Source organism: Microsporum canis, genomic scaffold, assembly GCF_000151145.1.
Source record: "Microsporum canis CBS 113480 supercont1.6 genomic scaffold, whole genome shotgun sequence".
Classification (NCBI taxonomy): Eukaryota; Fungi; Ascomycota; class Eurotiomycetes; order Onygenales; family Arthrodermataceae; genus Microsporum; species Microsporum canis.
This window is the reverse complement of record NW_003299164.1, coordinates 764578-784745: the sequence shown is the minus strand read 5'-3', so window position 1 is coordinate 784745 and position 20168 is coordinate 764578. Positions and strand designations below refer to the sequence as shown.

The 20168-nt window shown below is 46.4% G+C and overlaps 6 protein-coding genes across 6 annotated transcripts; 4 read left to right on the top strand and 2 right to left on the bottom strand.

The window, feature by feature from the left end:
- Positions 1-879: 879 nt before the first annotated feature.
- MCYG_06421 (ribose-phosphate pyrophosphokinase) lies at positions 880-2141 on the top strand (the record flags this gene model as incomplete). Its single annotated transcript, XM_002844411.1, has 3 exons — positions 880-950; positions 1096-1187; positions 1342-2141. The coding sequence occupies 3 exons, from the start codon at positions 880-882 to the stop codon at positions 2139-2141; spliced, it is 963 nt and encodes a 320-aa protein (XP_002844457.1).
- A 341-nt stretch (positions 2142-2482) lies between these two features.
- Positions 2483-4090, bottom strand: MCYG_06420 (40S ribosomal protein S6; the record flags this gene model as incomplete). Its single annotated transcript, XM_002844410.1, has 6 exons — positions 2483-2890; positions 2981-3305; positions 3379-3477; positions 3551-3571; positions 3643-3715; positions 3891-4090. 6 exons carry the CDS (start codon positions 3993-3995, stop codon positions 2794-2796), a joined length of 720 nt encoding a protein of 239 aa, XP_002844456.1.
- A 2860-nt stretch (positions 4091-6950) lies between these two features.
- On the top strand, positions 6951-9154 carry MCYG_06419 (HMG-box transcription factor; the record flags this gene model as incomplete). Its single annotated transcript, XM_002844409.1, has 3 exons — positions 6951-7287; positions 7458-7603; positions 7658-9154. 3 exons carry the CDS (start codon positions 6951-6953, stop codon positions 9152-9154), a joined length of 1980 nt encoding a protein of 659 aa, XP_002844455.1.
- Positions 9155-10299: 1145 nt separating this feature from the next.
- Positions 10300-13887, top strand: MCYG_06418 (conserved hypothetical protein; the record flags this gene model as incomplete). Its single annotated transcript, XM_002844408.1, has 2 exons — positions 10300-11131; positions 11201-13887. The coding sequence occupies 2 exons, from the start codon at positions 10300-10302 to the stop codon at positions 13885-13887; spliced, it is 3519 nt and encodes a 1172-aa protein (XP_002844454.1).
- Positions 13888-14277: 390 nt separating this feature from the next.
- On the top strand, positions 14278-15324 carry MCYG_06417 (nicotinamide riboside kinase 1; the record flags this gene model as incomplete). The annotated part of the gene is made up of 2 exons (XM_002844407.1): positions 14278-14441; positions 14511-15324. The coding sequence occupies 2 exons, from the start codon at positions 14278-14280 to the stop codon at positions 15322-15324; spliced, it is 978 nt and encodes a 325-aa protein (XP_002844453.1).
- Positions 15325-15493: 169 nt separating this feature from the next.
- On the bottom strand, positions 15494-19878 carry MCYG_06416 (L-aminoadipate-semialdehyde dehydrogenase large subunit; the record flags this gene model as incomplete). Its single annotated transcript, XM_002844406.1, has 3 exons — positions 15494-15806; positions 15857-16175; positions 16245-19878. 3 exons carry the CDS (start codon positions 19876-19878, stop codon positions 15494-15496), a joined length of 4266 nt encoding a protein of 1421 aa, XP_002844452.1.
- Between the last annotated feature and the right edge of the window lie 290 nt (positions 19879-20168).

The following is a 20168-nucleotide window of genomic DNA, read 5'->3' as shown; positions in this document are numbered from 1 at the left end:
CATCAGCTTTTCGTAACCCTGTTTTCCATACCCCTTCCACTTCCTATGGCTATTGACTGCCAGTGATACATTGCATGTGAACTCTAGCATTAGGCATCAAGACGGCGTGCGCAGGCTCAGGGTTTCCTTTTTCCCGAGATTCCCATGTATATTTCAGATTGTTGTGACGCTGTGTTCTTGCAGCTGGAGGCCGACGCGGCTCTTACTTCCCTGGTGGTTATGTGTCGTCCCCCTTTCCCCCTTGATTTTATGCCTTTTCATGGTTCTGATTTACTGTTTTACTCCCCTCCATTAGATAGGATTGTTGATATCGGACTCTTTGAGTAGTTGAAGTGCAGATCAACTGCTCACTTGAGTCCCCAATAAAAAGCTACATTCCTTTTATGTGAACGTCCAGTCGGTTCTTCTACATTTCCAAAGTCTTCTTTTCTCTACTTTTTGATGTCAGTTAAAAAGCTGATTAAGATTATGTAAGAGTAAATCCACGTGATCTTTCACTTATCGATAAGCGATGTGCCACTTTCCTTTTCGGGTTTAGCGCGCCGGAGCTTTTCCAGGCAAAAAAAAAATCCAAAAAAGCTTTCGGAAAACGAACTTTCGGGTTTTTTTGGCGGGAGAGAAAAAAGAGTGAAAGAAGAAGAAGAGAAAAACAAACATGCTCGCATGATACGTTTTCGTGTCTTGACGTGAGAGTCAAACAGCACACAAAGAGCTCGCTCTGCCTAAACGCCTTTTTAATCACTTCGGCTTGATTTCAGGGACGATAATGCGTTAGTTCCCTGTCGGGAATCTCCAACAACTATTCGCACTTTCAGCCGCCACGCAGTTATCAATTTTGAACCTTTCACGCCGTCAACGAGACACCTGTGGTCCGAGAAGATGGCGAGCAATTCTATCAAGCTGTTGACCGGCAACAGTCACCCGGAGCTGGCGCAGCTGGTCGCAGACAGGTACGGCATCCGACTCCCACAGCTTTGAGGATGGGCTTCTTCGGGCATGTAGTTGCTGGCGGGAGGAATGGATGGTTGAGCGGGCTGTTTAATAGTCCAGAATGTCTACTTAACCGGGGACTTGTGGCTGATATCGAGTTAACAGACTAGGGATTGAGTTGACAAAGATTATGGTCTTGCAGTATTCCAATCAAGAGACCAGCGTGACCATCGGCGAGAGTGTTCGAGATGAAGATGGTATTTCTCTCCCTTGAGCGTTGATATTTGTTTTTGCATATTCTTCCCTGATATCAGCTACCTTGGAAAGTAACCTCACATGTTTGTTTGTTTGAATCGTCTGTTTACAGTTACAGGTCATGATGTGAGGTGCTAACATGATATACCATCCAAGTGTTTATCCTGCAATCTACGAAACCGAATGATATCAATGATGGCTTGATGGAGCTCCTTATCATGATCAACGCCTGCAAGACTGCGTCGGCACGACGTATAACTGCTGTCATCCCCAATTTCCCATATGCTCGACAGGATAAGAAGGACAAGAGCCGTGCGCCAATTACTGCAAAGTTGATGGCCAACATGCTGCAGACCGCTGGCTGTAACCATGTCATCACCATGGACCTCCACGCAAGTCAGATCCAAGGTTTCTTCAACGTACCTGTTGACAACCTCTACGCCGAGCCCAGCATGCTCAGATGGATCCGCCAGAACCTGGACATCAAGAACTGTGTTATTGTCAGCCCTGATGCCGGTGGCGCAAAGAGAGCAACAGCCATAGCCGATCGACTCGACCTCCAATTTGCCTTGATCCACAAGGAGCGTCCAAGACCAAATGAGGTATCTCGTATGGTTCTTGTTGGGAGTGTTGAGGGTAAAATCGCTATCATTGTCGACGACATGGCCGATACGTGTGGAACTCTGGTCAAGGCTGCCGACACCCTAATGGGCCACGGAGCAAAAGAGGTTGTTGCCATTGTCACCCACGGTATCTTAAGCGGAAAAGCTATCGAGACACTGAACAATGGTCGACTAAGTCGAATCGTGGTCACAAACACCGTTCCCCTCAACGAAAAGAAGGACCAATGTTCGAAAATTGAGACTATTGATATCAGTCCTGTTTTGGCTGAGGCCTGTAGGAGAACTCACAACGGTGAATCCGTTAGCTTTTTGTTCTCGCACGCTGTCTCCTAATTATTCAACACTCCGACGAATTTTTCCGGTTGCTTTACTATTTCTCGTTCTATGGTTCTTTTTTATTTCCGATATCTGTCGCTATCTAGTAAGCACTGTGGATTTATGAGGTCTGTGATTGTGCGTAATTTGCAATATATCTTCTTCCAAGTAACTTCATCGCAAACAGTCTATAATTTAATATATACTGTCAGTCATACAGCTTTCGAGGGCTACTCCATATAGAAGCCAAGATAGAATAACGGAATCAAATTGAACTCTCACATTTGAAAATCAGCAAAAGAAAAGCGCTTGCGATTATTACATGAAGGACGGAGGAATAGTTAAATTGTTTTTTTTTGGGTTCTCGATTATGTCGCAAACCCATGTATAATTTTTCCCTATTTGACTCCCCTCCCGTTATAAAGGAACAAAACAAATGAGAAAGATTATCACAGTAATAAGTCACACGCCCCATCCCTTCGCTCGGTCGCAGAGAATAAAAGAATATACCTTTTTCATTGATGTAGTATCCTTTTCATTACTTCATCATCGAGACGGTTGGGAAAGAAACATGGCTGGGTTTGACTTTTCCCCTGGATTTAACATGGTATCGTGTAGTTCCCATAATGGCTCAAGTCTCACAACCTCCAACCCCTTCGCCCTAACGACCTTACTTGCGCATCGACGAAGCTCGTCGCTTTCGGAGCTCATCACGCTTGGCCTTCTCTTCGTGGACACGGCTAGCCAACATCTTCGCGTACTCGTTGCTATAATGGCCAAGTTAGCAAGGAAATAAGAGGCCGAGTGTATACTCGACTTAGTACATGGGGCTTGAAAGGAGAATGGTAAAAACATACGCAGCTTCCTTGGAGGCCTCAGAGCGGCGGCGCTTGAGGGCCATTCTGTGACGCTTTCTTTGCAGTCTCTGGGGGGTAACGAGACGCTGGATCTTGGGGGCCTTGGTGTACTCCTTCTTTCCCTCGCCCTTGGGAGTAACGGTACGGCGGATAACGAACTTTCTGACATCATCCTTCTTGTCGAGGCCGAAGAAGGAGCGGATCTTGGTGGCACGCTTGGGGCCGAGGCGCTTGGGGTTGACAACGTCGGTCAAACCGGGGAGCTCGCCCTCACCCTGCTTAACGATGCTGAGAGCAAGAACAGAGAGATCGAGACCGGTGATGGCTGGGTAGAAATTCAAGTTAGAACGCAGGTTTCTTTGTCTTTCATCGCCATAAGCAATAGGGTATATATATACCTCCACGAACGCTCTTTCTCTTGCGCTCTCCTGTTCGGCGGGGGCGGTAGCAGCTGTGACCGTCGGAAAGGAGGAGTCTGGTACGGTTTGGCAGAAGGACTGATTGAAAGAAACGTGTCAGGTTCTGGTGGCTAAACGAGTCCTCTGCCTCTTTTGATGATGCTGTACATACCACCCTGCTTCATGGGGAAACCTGTGATCACACGACTGTTAGCGAATTGACATGTAAAAGGTATGCTCGGCCCACAAATTGTAAAAACATACCTTGCTTATCGTTACCACCAGTGATTCTGAAAACATATCCCTTGAATTCATCACCGAGGGAGTCACCGGCGACCTATAGATGGAAAACATCGAATCAGCAATCATGCTTCCCCCGTCATGCAACAGCATCAAGACAAATAGTTGTTTGCTCCTTGAAATCGATTACAGCGCCAAACGAGCGCAACGGCGGACCCATATGGCCTTGTATGTCCCTCCTCTTTTGGTGATGACGGATTGTTGTGCCTTACTTCGGTTCCCATTCGCTTCTCCATGAAAGGTCTCAGCTTGCGGTCATCGTCGATTTCAATCAGCTTCTGCGACCCATTGGCCGGGTAGGAAACGTTGAGCTTCATCTTGACCAAAGTTCTCTCGCTGTCAAGATGGCCGGGAGGGAGAGAAAAAAGGGCGCGCGGTTGTCGATGTGGTCGGTTGCGGGAGCAGAAGTTCGACTTTCTCTTCGCTGTCTTCAAAATTTGATTTTAGTTGATATTTTTTTGGTGTAGCGAACTTTCTGTGTGGACCATGACTAAGCGTCACGTTATCTGACCGGTGATGTAAGCAGCCCTAGCTGATCAGGTGATCAATGTCACGTGGATGTCTATATTAGGTAAGCAGTTTCTCATTTGGTTCGACCAAACAAGTCGAACTTCTTGTCACCAGCAACAAGACCGACGATAATACTTACTGGGAGGATGACGGTGGCGATGATGGTAGCTGTGGCTGAGTGGTGTCTAGCTGGGGCCTCCCTCCTGTGTCTTTCTCCTTCTCTACCTCTACCGAGATACAGAGTACTCTACTAGGTTATTGTCAGGGAATGCAGCATCATGGACGTCGTCATCCCTCCTACAAGAAAAGCAGCCTGGTTGCACCGCGGGCGCTGTTACATTAGCATAACGCACATCTATAGCGTGTATGTACAGAAAATACAAAGAACAGGCGGCGTCAATGGCCTATGGATCTACATCGGACGCAAGGTTAGATATATTCCGATGGCCCATTGTCGTGCACGCGAACTACAATGGCCTGAAGTCGGCTATATTTCAATCCCGACTAGGCTTGTCTAATACGACAACAGTGGTAGAAGCGGCAATGGTGAGCTCACGACGGTTAGATCGCACTCCACTTTCGCTGCTAAACTCCGATGCAACATCTACACCCCAGTGAATAGCAGTGTTTATAGACATTCTTTGTGGCTCTAGAGAGTCATGGACGGATTGGCCTTGGGGTTTCCGCAGCCCCAGACCTACATAGTACTGGTCACTTCCATGTCAAAGTTAAAAGTCATTATCTGACAATCTTCAAAACAATATATGGATCTATCCAATTGGCCTGAATATTAGTGGACTCACTGGGGAATCCTTATCTGAATATGTATGACCATATGCGTTTGCTCGTTTTGACATACAGAGTGATGCTATACATATCGGAACATCGGCTACTGTCATATCATTCCATGTACCGGGCACATAATTATTTATGTCGTGCACAAAATGCTCCCTGAGGCCCTTGTCTCCGTCAGGTCACCAATGCATTACAAAGGATTGCTTTCCCGACATGGAAGAGTCTTGTCGCACTCGAAGTACCAAAATGGGAATGTATTGCCTATCAGTTGGCCCTAGTGCTCAAAAAGAAAACGAGAACAAATGAACGCAGTCCTAAATCGGCAAACTTGGATTTCAACATGGTACAAGAGACAGAGAAGAAATCACTCACCAGGGATCTTGAGACACACCTGCAGATAACCCCTATCTCCCCGGGCTGGTTTGCATACAACCGGTAACTTTGTCTCTTTCAAACATATCGGTCAGTTTATTGCGATTGCCATCTCCAACAACTCGAGAGGTGGGGGTGTTGTCTCTAAGCCCCAAAGCAACTGCCCATTTTCCGTTTGCTACCGCATATCTTCACCGTTGTCATGTTCAACGAAGGAAAAAGGAGGTAAAGCACAGAAATTCCGATTTTACTGGGGTACCGTACCATTTCAATTGGCTATACGCCATTAACGCTCAAGCTAGGCAACTGTCTTACGATGATAATCTGTATAAATAAGCGTCATTAACTCCAGTTTCCTAAAGTATCCAACACTCTGGTGAGCAGTGCCAAAGCAACTTTACCCATGGTAGGATTCGTTAACGAATAAAGCACTTCATCGCTTAGGGAGTATATACAACAACCTTACGAATTCGATATACTATAAGAGAAAACTTCCCTAACACTACGGAAAGCTCCACGTTCAATAAAAGTCGGTGATGGAGAGCTATTTTTAATGTGCGATATCTTTGTGGCGTGTTGGAGTTTATGCCCGCCTGACGGCGAGCAACGAAGGATGTACCCGTCTTGTCGTAAGTAGTATTCTCCAAATCCTCGCCTATCCAGCAAAGAGATAGGCAGCAACCTCTTTGTTGGCGGTAGGTAAGCGGAGTGGAAATGTTTTGCATGGCCCTGCTGTGCTCCCCTTGTGCATTGCATCTAATTCGCTTTTCTTTCTTTCCTTTTTCCTCTCTTTAGCTACTTATTATGTACGTACATAGGAGTACTCAGACCCTCCCATGCCGGAGTCTCCAAAACCTTTCCGTTTGCCTAAGGTCGTTGTACACCAAAAAAAGGGAAGCCGAAAAAAGGGAAAAAACGGCTACTCCGGAAGCTCCAGTAAGCCTGCTCCATCGATCGCATTGTTGCAGGATTTTGCTGATTGGGTGTCTCAGGTAAAAGAAATATGTGCATCCCGCCGCATTCAGTCAGCCCATCATGACAAAGGAATCCAAAAACAATAGTTCACGTTTTCTCCCCTACTCTGAAGATTTATAGCCCTAACCGGTTGATGCATCGTTCTAAGATGCATCGGACAGCTGCAATTGTTTGCAAGGAGAAGCTTGCTGTACATCCAAAGTCAACAAAGAAAACAGCCCGAGAAGAGTGGAATCAGAATGCAAAATACAACAGATTACTTAAACAAGACGGAATTGTTTAAGAAACAAAATTAACAAAGGAAATTTTCGTTTCCTTCTCTTATTCCTTCGCTACCGTCTTCTTTTCCTTCTTTCTTTCCTTCTAGTATCTTCGTTATGGTGGCAGTCCTTTGCCACATAACTACATCGTGATACCTACGGAAAACAAGAAGAACAAGAACTCTCCTTACCAAGCCAACCTTTCACTCGCTTGTCATGTTTTCCTGGTCCAATACAGATAATATTCGAACCCCTTCAATGCCTCATGATAGACTTCTTCCAAAACCAGCTTTGTATTATGACCACTCGAGACGAGATATACCAGCAGCTGGGACTACAACACCATTGGCTCATAGGATAATGGCCCAAGGACTCTCTTCTGGCGTTGATATCGAAGAGAATGTAGCCTCGCCAAAAGGGATGCCAATGACGGGAATGGAAGCGATCTCACAAGTTGCACTCTCTCATTGTCGGGATAACGTTTCATTTATATCGAAGTTCCCGACCACTGTGGTGGCTACCCAGGCAGAAATAGCTCCAACTCCAATGGAAAAAGATGCACCTGTTATCAAATCCGAAACTGTTCTCCAAGAGCGTTCTACATCGCCGAACTCCTCGACATCGGACTTTACAGGAGAATCCAGCGTTCAATTTTGTTTATGTGGACCAGAACCAAAGATTCCCCGTCCAAGAAATGGTTCGTTTACTATTTCTTATACATACCCCTCTAGAACCTATATGGCTTACCACCATACAACTTCGAACATCGGGTATTAAGCATATCATCCTCTCTCCTTGCCTGGTTCATAATGCATAGCCATCCGTACCTTATACCATGTATTAAATTTTAACTTTACCATCTACTAGCATTCATATTGTTCCGGCAGCATTTGCAGAGCTCTGTCGTTGCAGAGAACCCGGGGCTGCCGAATCCAGATATATCAAAGATCATCGGAAAGATATGGAAGGGACTTCCACTTAAAGACCAGGAGCCGTGGAAGAAGCATGCAGATGTAAACATACCCTTTTCAGTTCTTTGCGGATTATATGCTGAGAGAGAGTTATAGGAAGAGAAGGCTAGGCACCTGCAGAAGTACCCAGGCTACCGATATCAACCACGACGGCCCGGTCGCAAGAGGAGAAATACAAATACGGCTGGGCCTACGATTAAAATTGATTTTGCTGGTGCATCAATTTGTAGTCGGTGTGGTGGGAAGCCCATGAAAGCCCCCTCCACCCCGTCCACTCCTTTTATCCCAAATTTCAATAACCAGACAGATAGCCCGAAAGTGTCCCAAGCGAATACTGAAAGGGTTCAAAGCACACAAAGCCGCCGCCTGAAATTAGAAAATATTCCTAGTCCTATTAAAGTCGCATATGATGAAAGTTGGAGTCCAGCCCCGCTCCATGATGAAAACATACCGCCTCAATCGCCATGTATCAAGCGACGCCGCAGTGAAGAGAACGAGATGTACCCATCAGTTCGCCATAGTATGGGCCCAGAAAACCCTTACTTATCTAGGGTAACGACCTTTCATCGCCCGGAATTGGCACAGAACGTTAATTCGCTGAATTATGTATGGGCATCTCAATCACAGCATTCAAGTTCGGTACCTCCGTCACCTCATGACCCCAGCCTTGTTCTCCCGCCATTAAAAATAGTGGCCTCCGGGCATCCACAAACCCCAACAAAAGCGGAAGAACGACCACCAAAGACTCTCTCATTCTTGAACAAGATAAGCCTCTTATCCAAAGGCTCTTCCCCATATACTGTTTGTTCAGCCCCAGGCTCGAGCCATGCAGGGGGCGCTGTCATTGCAATCGAGGGCCAGAATTCGGAATCAGTTGCGTGGGTTACCGAATACCTGAATAATTCTCTTTCTTGCGACGATGGTGGAAATGTCCGGGTTTTCAAGGGTCCAAAAGCTGGCACATCAACAGCCTTAGGGGATACACGAGAAGCAGCCGGAAATTTCCTTGAAACCATTTTTTCCTGGTATAAAATATCGGGTACAATAATCGAATTCCTTAATGATCGGCTTTTACCAGCAGTTCGGCAGACTCTGTCCGGGGAGTCTGAATCCAATGCATCGTTCCAGTCAATTATCCCCAAAACCGAAGATTTGAGTATCTGCTCACCCGAGCGGTCGGCTTCTAGTGAAATGGTCTTTACTCCTGAATCTGCCGAGACAGTCTCGTCACCTACATCATCCTCATGTAACAGTGGCTCAATACTCCGCATTGCGCTTGTCCCACACTACCAGCTAGCTACCACTGAAGCACATGCATGCTCAATACCAACTAACAGCTCGCACGATCTTACAGATCATTGGGAACGTATGGCGGTGCAGTGGGGCAGCTGTGTTGGACCAGATATCACCGTATATATACGGGATTGCGACCAAGCCGAGATGTGTAAGTATGGTGCTGGAAATTCTGTTGAAAACCGTCTTGATGACCTTCGCACATTGGTAATCAGGCGCCTTACTGGCAGCACTGAAGGTATCGATGAGAAAGCATTGAGGAGAGTTGGATTCGAGGTCAAAGAGTTTCTCAGGAAATAAGATGACCACATTTTGCAACTATGTCATTTTCACAGTCAAATGAAATGATATTGCCAATTTTCGTCTCGTCTGTGGTTAAGTATTTCTGTTCCAGGCGGAATGACCGGCTTTATTCTTCCACTCCTCATATCTTGCTCGATCAACACTCTTATCCGGTTTATCTTAGCTGGCCCTCGCCCTATTCTACTTTTCACTACTTATTTCACTTTCAGAAATACTATTATAGAAATATTCTTTTCCTTATTTTTTTCATTCCTTGCAGCTTTCCCTTTTTGATAGATCGACGATGTACGATTTAGGACAGAGATGGGAGGACTTCTTCCTCAGCCATGATTCAATGCATTTTCAAGGACGAGGTGATACTGGTTCCTATATACTGAAAGTTACCCAGTGTTCAATTACATTATAATATAACTACATTCTCTTCAACTTCTTGGACTTCTATTAGCCATTAGGTCAGGTACTAACCTTCCACTCCGACTATCCCATGCGTTATCGCTAACGGATACTCCATAACTGATGGGCCAAACAGACGCCGCGCCGATATTATGCGGATCAACTATGTATAAAGTCAGTATATGACTAAGCACCAGCTAACTTTAAATGTTTATTTGGACTTTACTGAAATTGCTGACTAAGATATCAACTTCGAACTTTTCGAATCTCTTGAAACTCTTCAAGCTCCGAAGACCTTTGGAGCCTTTTGAGCTTCTCAAGCTTCTCGGACTCCCTAAACTTCCTAATCCTGCATGTTTGATACCTAATAACACATGAGAAGGGTAAATACCGTGGTCATGTGTTGACCAGCTGGCAGCGCAATATTAACTTATTAGGCCTCCTGGAATGACATCAAGGAGTAACACTGAACAACACTCACAATAATACATAGAAGAACTTTCACAGCCACCGCCGAAACTAGACGGAGTAGGATATGAATTAGGGAAGCCAGGCTTTTACCCAGGGGATGAATGTGCCTTTTTCCATATATTTTCTTCCCACTGTCAACCATATTTTGCTACTCCAGTTCTCAGTAGCTTATGCTAGACAGCTCACTGTGAGTCAAGCATTGTGTCCTATGCGCGGAAAGTTGCAGATACATTTCGCTTGCTGCGTATAAGACTCGCCGCAAGGTTGGTAACTCCGTCATGTCCCCGAGAAACCTCCCAAGATCTTACTCCCCTGCTTCAAGTTCTCCGGAGGGCTCTATGCCCTCAAAATGCACATCATCAACTTCCAGTGCATCTATTATCCTTACAGATACAGAAATGGAACACTGTAATCAACATGATGACCTGAATAAGTTTATTCCGGTCGGGGTTATTTATTGGAGAATTCCAACTGTCAACTCAACATCTGAAGCAGGGTCGCCACATATGTATTGCCCTGAAGCTGACTCTCTACGAATTCTTGAGAATTCGGGGTGGATAAAACTCATGGTCGGGGAAGAAGCCGCTGGAGGATGGATGAGCGCCAGGGTTTATGTAAGGCCTGAGGAGATGATTCCAACATTACCGCACAGATCGTATCAGCGTCTTCGACGTGCTTTGAGGGAGATCATGGCTAAATTAGATACCTCTGCTGATGCGTGGAATGGTCTAATTGAACTTGATCGAGTTAAGGGTGCCGGAAACACAAATGGTGAAGGGGAAACCCTTTTTTACATCTTCAACACCCTGGAATCCCCAAACCCAGAGGCAATATGTGTCGCTGACTCTTGGGCCCGAGCAGCAATCACCAGCATTATGTATTCTAATGATGAGAACGACGAGTATTTCGGCGTTCAGGGCCTAATCACGAAATTATACCCATATCAACAGCGGTCCGCCGCTTTGATGATCCAGAAGGAAGTAGAGCCATCACTGTCGCTTGACCCCCGGCTGCAAGCCCTTCAGGGACCAACCGGTAGTAAATACTACTATGACAGAACCGAAGGAACCGTATTCCAGGAGCCCAAGTTCTACTCGAATGTAACCGGAGGTAAGTATTCTCTCCACTCTAGCTTACGTATTTATTTATTGGTATTATATCAAATCTGACCATTTTTAGGCATCCTCGCGGAAACTATGGGCTACGGCAAAACGTTAATATGTTTAGCTGTGATTTTAGCAACGCGGGGCCACATGCCTTCTATCCCCTCGGAGTATGTCTCCGTCCACCCTGTTAGGGGCAAGACCGGTTCTCTAATGGAAATGGCTGCTGCCGCAGCAGGTGCTTATTCTCTTCCCTGGGCATATCATTTCGGCCGCCTTGAAGCTGATGGTATGCACTATGGCAAGTGCCTCACTGCTTGCGCCAGAAACCGTGGCTCATATACTATAACTCGGACTCCGAAGTATGGCCGTCGAAATACAGCCAGTTCAAGAGACAGTTCGATTACAGTACATATAACCTCTGCATCACTAGTTGTTGTGCCTCCTAACTTGGTTGACCACTGGCTCGCTGAGATTGCAAAACATACTGAGGGGTTAAAGGTTCTAGTGTTAAGAGACATCAATGATAAGACTCCTCCGGCAGCCGAACTTCTGAAGTACGATATAGTGCTGTTTTCGCAGGCTCGGTTCAAGAAGGAATCTGGGGGGTTCAGCGCGGCAGCACCAGTCACCTACTCTTCTCCTTTGAGAGCGCTACATTGGCTGCGAATAATTGTTGATGAAGGTCATAATTTTGCCGGTACGGGAGGCAAGAGCAGCTCAGTCTATATGCTAGACAAACTACAGGTTGAGCGGCGATGGGTTGTTTCCGGTACCCCGTCGAAGGGCCTCTACGGTATCGAAATCAGTCTCGCTGCTGAGGGTAGTTTTGATTCCGCTTCTGACGAGGCAAAAGCCAGCGACATACTGAATGACCGTAAAAACCCCCAAAATGTGCTACATGAAGAGCTAAAAAGGGTAGAAAACCTGCGGTCTATGGTGGTCGACTTTCTCAACCTCAAACCTTGGGCAAATTCTCGGGCTGCTGACCCGGCTAATTGGACAAAGTACATGACGCCAATTGGGCCTGGTGGAAAACGAATAATGTCATCATCTCTACGTTCTACGCTTCAATCTCTTGTCGTACGTCATCGGTCAGAAGACTTACATCGGGAGCTCCCACTCCCAAAACTCCACAATGAAGTTGTTTATCTTGAACCAACCTTTTACGACAGGGCATCGCTAAATTTGTTCATCCTCCGCATTGTTGTTAATACAATAACGTCGGAAAGGTCCGATGAAGATTATCTATTCCACCCGAAAAACAGAAAACACCTATCTCAGTTGATGAACAATCTGAGGCTTGCAGGATTTTGGTGGCCGGCTATGGAAACTGAAACGATCCAAGGCACAACGCTCAAGGTTGCGAGACAGTACCTGGAGAAAAATATGTTTCGAATGGCGGACAAAGAGTTGGTATTACTCCGCCAGGCCATCATCACAGGAGAGACAATTTTGAGTTGTTCTCCTCGGAATGCCCTGTGCCAACGAGAGGAGATTGGTATCTTTGTCGAAAATTTCCCCGAACATGCACGGGGATTCTGGGCGATCGATGAATCAGCGGAGTACCAAGAACCACTGTTGCTTGGGCTGTCGCTTGCGCGGGAAGCACAGAAGTTCGTTACTGCGCATCTTTGCTCAATGGATCCTGGAGAAGGCCTCGCAGGAGCTGGCCTCAGAGCAAAGCAACTGAGATACAAAAAGCTAGAAACAGTTAATAAATCATCTGCAAGCCGAAACTCTGAAGAAGGTATTGTCCATCGGTCGAAACCAGAAAAATCTATCAACGCAGCAACTTCAAGGACAAAGAGCTTACCTGCAGACTCTAGTCTAAAGAAGGCAAGGGTCATCGGGACCGTATCTGCTAAGCTTACTTATCTCTTGGAAAAGGTGCTCGAATTTCAAGACTCTGAAAAGATTATCATTTTCTACGAGAGTGAGAACACGGCCTTTTGGATAGCCGAAGGACTTGAGTTACTAGGAACCGATTTCAGAATCTATGCAAGTACGCTAAAGCCTTCTCAAAAGTCTGAATACTTGTCTGTTTTCAACGAGGGCGAGTCAGTTCGTGTTTTACTCATGGACCTCCGTCAGGCAGCTCATGGGCTTCATATCGCAGCAGCATCTAGGGTATACATTGTGAATCCAATCTGGGATCCAAATATCGAGAGTCAAGCCATCAAGCGAGCTCATCGTATTTCACAATCTCGTCCCGTTTATGTGGAAACGCTTGTGCTGAAAGGGACCCTTGAAGAAAAAATGCTCAAACGGAGAAAACAGATGAGCAGTACTGAGATGCAGCATGCCGAGAAGGACATGCTGGATGACAATACAATGAGTTATATCATCCAGAATGAAGGCTTTCTTCCCCTCCCAGACGACTTGCGATCCCCCTCGCCAGCTTTTTTGAAAAGTCCCCTTGGTTTATTTGATAGACACGAGCTTCCTATACCTGGTGACTACGACATCCCTATTCATTCGCCCGTCCAGCAGGTCATGGGCAGAATGCCAGAGCTGATTCTCGATTCACCGACGCCTGACAAGAAACGCAGGCTTACTAGTTTCCTTGAGTTCGACTTGCTTACAGATTCTCCGGGTAAAAACTCACCGAAACGGCGGCAAGAATCGCGCAATGAGGAATATGTAAATCAAAATGGGATAAAATTTATATCCCCTCGAAGCACGCCTCGTAGGCGACGAACATCATCTAATCTCTTGTCCAGTCCTGGAACAAGCAGCAACGGCAACTCCGTACAGATATGAGCGGTTCAATATGAGACTGCCTTTTGCAATCTTCCCAACTCGGTTTTTAGAATATTCATGTCAGCTTTACGTGGGAAATGCGGGAGAATGACAGGCTTTACGGAATATTATGAATGGTTATGCGACAAGGAATTTTTTATCTTCTTGGTTTGTAGTTACCTAGCAATGTTAGACGCTTTACAACGATGGAATACGGAATAAGAGCTCCCAAAGTTCGTGTCTATAACTTTTGATTATCTCCATTTTCCAACAATAAACAAGTCAACATTTGACCCCACGTTAGTCAACGGTTTAAACTAGAGACTTCCACATATTAAACAACAACATGCCCAGGTCTATATGCCTGGAATAGACTAGGGATATACCCGTATTATTATTAGTTATTCCGATATGACAAGCAAAATCGTCGTCGTTGGGATTTCCGGTCCATCCTCAAGCGGCAAAACGACGCTTGCAAGGCTGCTACGAACAGTTTTTAATTCCAAACAGAAATCGAATGTCGATGTCAGAGCTATTCTTGTCCACGAAGATGATTTTTACAAGGCTGATGATCGGTAAGCGGGCTCTTTGACGAGGATATCTGAGGCGATGCGTGATTCTAATGGCTGAATTTGTAACTGCAGGATTCCAGTTACGACTACATCTGCTGGAAAACTGGTCCAGGACTGGGATACGATTGAGGCATTTGATGTCAAACACTTTGTCTCCTGTCTGTCATATATTCGTCAGACAGGCAAGTTTCTTCCCAGGTTAAAGAGTAAGGAAGATCTGAATGATGCCACGGATTCCGGCGTTGATGAAGCAACCGTACATGCATTGCAGGAGCGCGTAGCTCAACGACTACAACAAAGATCATCAAGTCAAGAGCAAAAACTAGAGGAGCAAACGCCCTGGCTAACTATTGTTTTTGTTGATGGCTTTTTGCTATATGCTCCACCGAACGAGTCTACACATCCGCTACGTCCTGTTCATGATCAGATTGATCTCCCGATATTTTTACCGGTGACATATCCACTGCTCAAGCAGCGCCGGGAAGGAAGGACAGGATACGTAACAATTGGGCCTGCACCAACTCCGGTACTGAGAGAAACAGAAAATGCGGAAGGGGGGTCCGAGAACGAGCAGACGGAAGATAAAAACGGTGAAGATGATCCTCCAGTAAACTTCTGGACGGATCCCCCAGGTTACGTTGACGATATCGTTTGGCCACGATACATCTCAAACTGTTCGTGGCTCTTGCTTCCCGAGACTGCCTCTAGCGCAAACATGGACCTAGTTAAAATGAAGGATCTTATTGGAGATGGAGCAAATGTTAGAGAAGACCTAGGGATTTTTGTTGCCCCCGAAAAGGGTGAAGCCTCCATGCCCCATTTGTTAAGTTGGGCAGTGGATCTGATCTTCAAAAAGATTGAAGAAGTTATTTCTATGGAGAAATGATATTAATATATGATTAGATATTTATTTTTTGAGTATTGAAGATTAATATTGTTATTCGAGAAGCGCTTTTTTATATAGGAGGGAAAATCAACATCCAAACCGTAGCTTCTATCTGAGAGCTATTTTTACCAAGTCTTTGTAAACAAAACATGGTGTCACGTTAAATGGCCTAAGAAGAGCCACCGCGACCACCCACGCCGGCAAGAGCAGCTTTTTGTGTATCCGAGAGGTTAACAACGGGAAGTGGTTTGGCCGAAGCTGCAGGAGGTGACGAAAGGAATCCAATTGCGACAAGATATGCGAGATAAAGGCCCATTAGTTCCTCAGTCACACCACTACCGGCAGATACATCAACTCCAGACCATTTCGCATCTGATTTGAGTGACGTGGACGCATTGGTATCGTCAAGCTCTGGCGCTCTTGTGTTTGATGGCAGATCCGCAGTGACAAAGTGGTATAGGGGCATCCTGATAAAGTGACTGCTGGTTAGATAAAAAGCAGATTGCGTTTAGGGTGACAAGGCGGTTCTTACAATGCGTGCTGAGAAACAGAATTCTGAGAATCATTCACATATTGCTCTAGCGAGCTAGACCACGGCACGTAATCAACTTGTGGAACATCATAACCGTACGTTTGTAGAGTACCGAGGAACTGGTTGAATCGGAGACGTGGATGGCTGGTTACATGTGTGACGGAGAGCTCCGGCTTTGGAGGATGGAAAGCTGATGCGACGACTACCCGTGCTACGTGGTCCACAGGGACCATGTTTATGGTATTGTGAATATTTGGCCGTGATGAGAGCTGGATGCATCCCTTAATCATTCGGATCAAGAAATCATCGGTATTCGTATCTATAAAAGAATGTCACCAAATGTCAGAACAAAAGTTCCTATCAAGCATCACGGAACTGTTTAACTTACTTCCCGATGTGGAGTCCCCGGTTACATAGCCTGGGCGAACGATTGCACCTCGTAGACCTCTCCTACCAGCCTCTCTGACAAGGAATTCTCCTGCCCATTTACTTTGTCCATACCCAGTGCCGAGTCCCTCACTACTTCCAGCAAGGTCATCAGACTCACTGATACCCGACCCACCTTCAGCAATAATCCTCTCAGACTCTTGCACGTAGTGATCGGTATCAAGCACACTGGTAGAGCTGATGAAGGCATATTGCTTTGGCTTTCCAGTTGCACATAATTGTAGAGTGTCGATTGTACCCAGGACATTCGGGCCTCTCAGGTTAGAATAAGGGTAGACCCAATGAACAAGTGCACCATTGTGGATGACCACATCTACTCGGGCTGCGATGTCATTGAAAAACTCTGTAGAGAGCCCAAGGTTTTCGTCACCTAGGTTTCCCTGAACGCACTCAAGCTGGCTAACCCACGAGTCTGACCAGAATCCATAAGCCCTGCAGGTTGATTGGATCCGCTCAAGAGCCAACTGGGGGGTTTTGGCACGGACGAGGCAGATAACCTTGAGAGATGGCTTGGATCTCGAAAGTAGGTCACGAAGGATATATGCTCCAAGGAAACCGGTGGCGCCAGTTAAAAATACTGTTGACCCTTCATTCAAAGCAGACTCAGCCGAAGCAGCGAATTGGGTAGGGAGTTTAGCAACCAGTTCCTTTGCATCCCTTGAATATTCGTCAGAAACAGCCTTCTCAACTTGCGTTGCTTCTGCACCCTGGTTTTGACTACCGTCTGTCAAAGAGTGGTTATCTTGAATACGCGAGATTTCATTACAGAAACCCCTGAGAGTTGGGTTACGGAAGATAGCACTCATGCTGATATCGACACTTCTCCATTTCTTCCTGAGCTCGAAGAACATCTGCTGCGCAAGAATGCTGTGTCCACCGAGGTCAAAGAACGAGTCATTTGGCCCGATCATTCTTGCGGTGATATTTGGAAGGAGTTTTGCCCATGTCTTTGCTACCTCTTGCTCAGTATCTGAAAGTTCCTGGAGAACTGAAGAACGACGACGAGGAGCAGCCGCACTGAGCTCAGCAGTGTCCGGGAATGGGAGGGCTGGTTTGTCGATTTTACCATTCGGATTCAATGGCATTCTTCGGAGTGGGATAATGACAGTTGGAACTGCGTAAGATGCGAGCTTTCCTCGAAGATATTCCCTCGCATCATCACGAAGGGGTCGGAAGCGAGTCAGCATCCCGACCATTCCTTCAGCTGAAGTATCGTCCTTTAAGCCTTTCTGTTCTAGCCATGATGACCATTTACCCATCTGGGGAACTATGTAGCTGACAAGGGTGGGTTCCTCAAACTTGTCTCGTCTAACCAGTGTTATGTTTTCTCGAACAAGAGGATGGCGAGATAGATGTGTGTCAATTTCTCCCAGCTCAATTCGGAACCCGCGAATTTTAACCTGATCGTCGGCTCTTCCAGAGCATTCAACATCACCAGAAGGAGTATACCTACCCAGGTCACCACTACGGTACATACGATCTCTTGGACCCAAGTAGAATTTCCTCCAGGGCTCATTAGATGAGGAGGCACGTTCTTTTTCTTTCTCTTCCCAGATTTGAGGGTCAACGAACCAGTTCGGGATGAATTTCTTTTCATTCAATTCGGGGGAGCCTAGATACCCTTCTGCCAGCCCACCAGCTCGTACGTATATCTCTCCGATTTCTCCGATAGCGCATAATTTGGTTCGATCAAATCGGTTGACGACAAGCAATTGGACGTCTACCATCCCTTTTCCTGCTGGAATGACATCTTTCACGGTATCGAGATATCCTACCTGCTCTGCCGCGGAAGGAATTTCAAAATAACTAACGGCCCGCTGAGTCTCAGTGGTACCATACATGTTCACGATGTTAACGTTTGGCGCCAGACCCTGAAGAGATCGACAATCTCGTTTAATTAAAATGTCCCCGACAAAGAATGCATGATGCAATGATGGAAATTGAGCAGTAGCTCCACCAACGAGAATCTGGCCCATAGCAGGGGTTAAATGGGTAACTGTTGCCTTGTATTCACGCATCCATTCAGCCAGACGTTCATTCTGGATATCTTCCCGAGAGGGAACCAGGAGCTGGGCACCAAGGAATAGAGGCGTGAAGATATCACGTTGTACTGGATCATGTGCAATACCGCTGAGAAGGGTAAAGCGGTCGTCTGGTGTGAGTTTAAATGTCTTTGACATCCATGGGAAGTAGTAGGCGAGAGAGAAATGTCTTCCTTTGACACCCTTTGGACGGCCTTCGGATCCGGATGTAAAGGAAAGGGTGGGAGCGGAGTCAGGCCCGACGACGACACCAACAGGAGTTGACTTCAGGGAAGTCTGCTTTTCCAAAACAGAAACACCGTTAACTACGCCTCCATCGAGGGTGCCGTCATCATGTAAAACGAGAGCTGGCACTTCCGTCCTAAGTTCCAAGTTCTGGTCGATAAAAGCGCGAACAGATTCAGCCAGCTCTCCGGCGTCTTGAGTCGCTTTTTCAATGTTTATCAAGGCTCGAGGCCTGGCAACGTCGAGATAAATGATCTGTCTCTCAGGGGGGTAGGCTGGGTCAATGACAGAGAAAGTCGCACCAGCCTTCAAGATACCCATGACCGCAATGACAAGATCTACACCCCGATGAGCATACACCATAACCACTTCGCCTCTCTCCACACCAGATTGAACAAGGTGGTGCGCAAGGATATTGGAAGCTTCGTGGATTTGTCGGTATGTGAATTCCCGATGCGGGTTATATCGAGATTTGGTCTCGACAACGCAAAGCTTCTCAGGATGAGCCTCGGCATTGCGGGAAAAGATGTCATGGATTGCTCCTCGAAAGTCAGACCAGTGCAGGTCGCTTGTTGGATCTGGTAAGAGGGCTTTTTGTGACTCTGTGAGGAACTCAATCCTTCCAATGGTCTCGTCTGGGTTAAGCGATGCATTGTAGACCAGACGAACAATCTGTGCCAGTATTGTGGCTATTCTGACACTGGAGAAAAGACGCTGGTTGTAGTAGCCACCGACTTCAAAGTCGGTACAGGCAATATTCAAGAGTAGATCCGTGGTCTCGAAGGTGTTTGCAGGGTATTCCTGGGATGCAGCAGGGGCATCGTAGGCAGCAAATCGGAAGAGCACTGGTTCCTGCTCAAGCTTGGAAGCGTTTCTGATATAAGTTCGCAGACTTCTCAGGGGAACTATATCCGAAGCACTCTCTTCATATATCTTGGTTACCCTGTCGAGCAATTGGGAGAAAGTTTCGCTGTGGTTGATGGGTATCCGTAATACGAATGGCCGGCCATCATTCTCAGAGCTTGTTCCCAGGGCAATATCCTCGTCCCCGGTCAACCTGCTTACTATGACGATGAGAGCAGTGAGGAAAACGAGAAATGTCGACTCCTTGGATTTACATAGTTTCTTCACAGCTAACTGCTCGTCCGAGGAGAGTTTCAACGACTCGAACGCTTCAATTGCTCGTTTGGAGGACCCTGTCGACGTGGATTCGGGATAGTCTCGCGTGAGCGGTGAGATGGTTAGATTCTTCAGCCGTTGAGCCCACCTCTCGAGGCGCTCTTGCAAAGCACCGCTCTCAATTCCCATCGTAGGTGCCCTTCAGAACATCCACCTGCCAGAACCCTTTTGTCTCTCTATGTTGAGGAGTTGAAGTTGTTCTTTTTTTTTTTTATGCCCTATCTAGAAATGACTCAACCCACCATCGCCGTATCGGTGCTGACTAAGACTGACTAAGTCGTTTATATGAGCCAATGATATGCCGTCACTCGGAATATGGATTAAAGAATATCCAGTATCAATAATATCACATGATAATAAATACAAGTAATACGAATACCGGAGAGTGGCGATGGCCGCGCTTCCCCGCATGTCCCCGC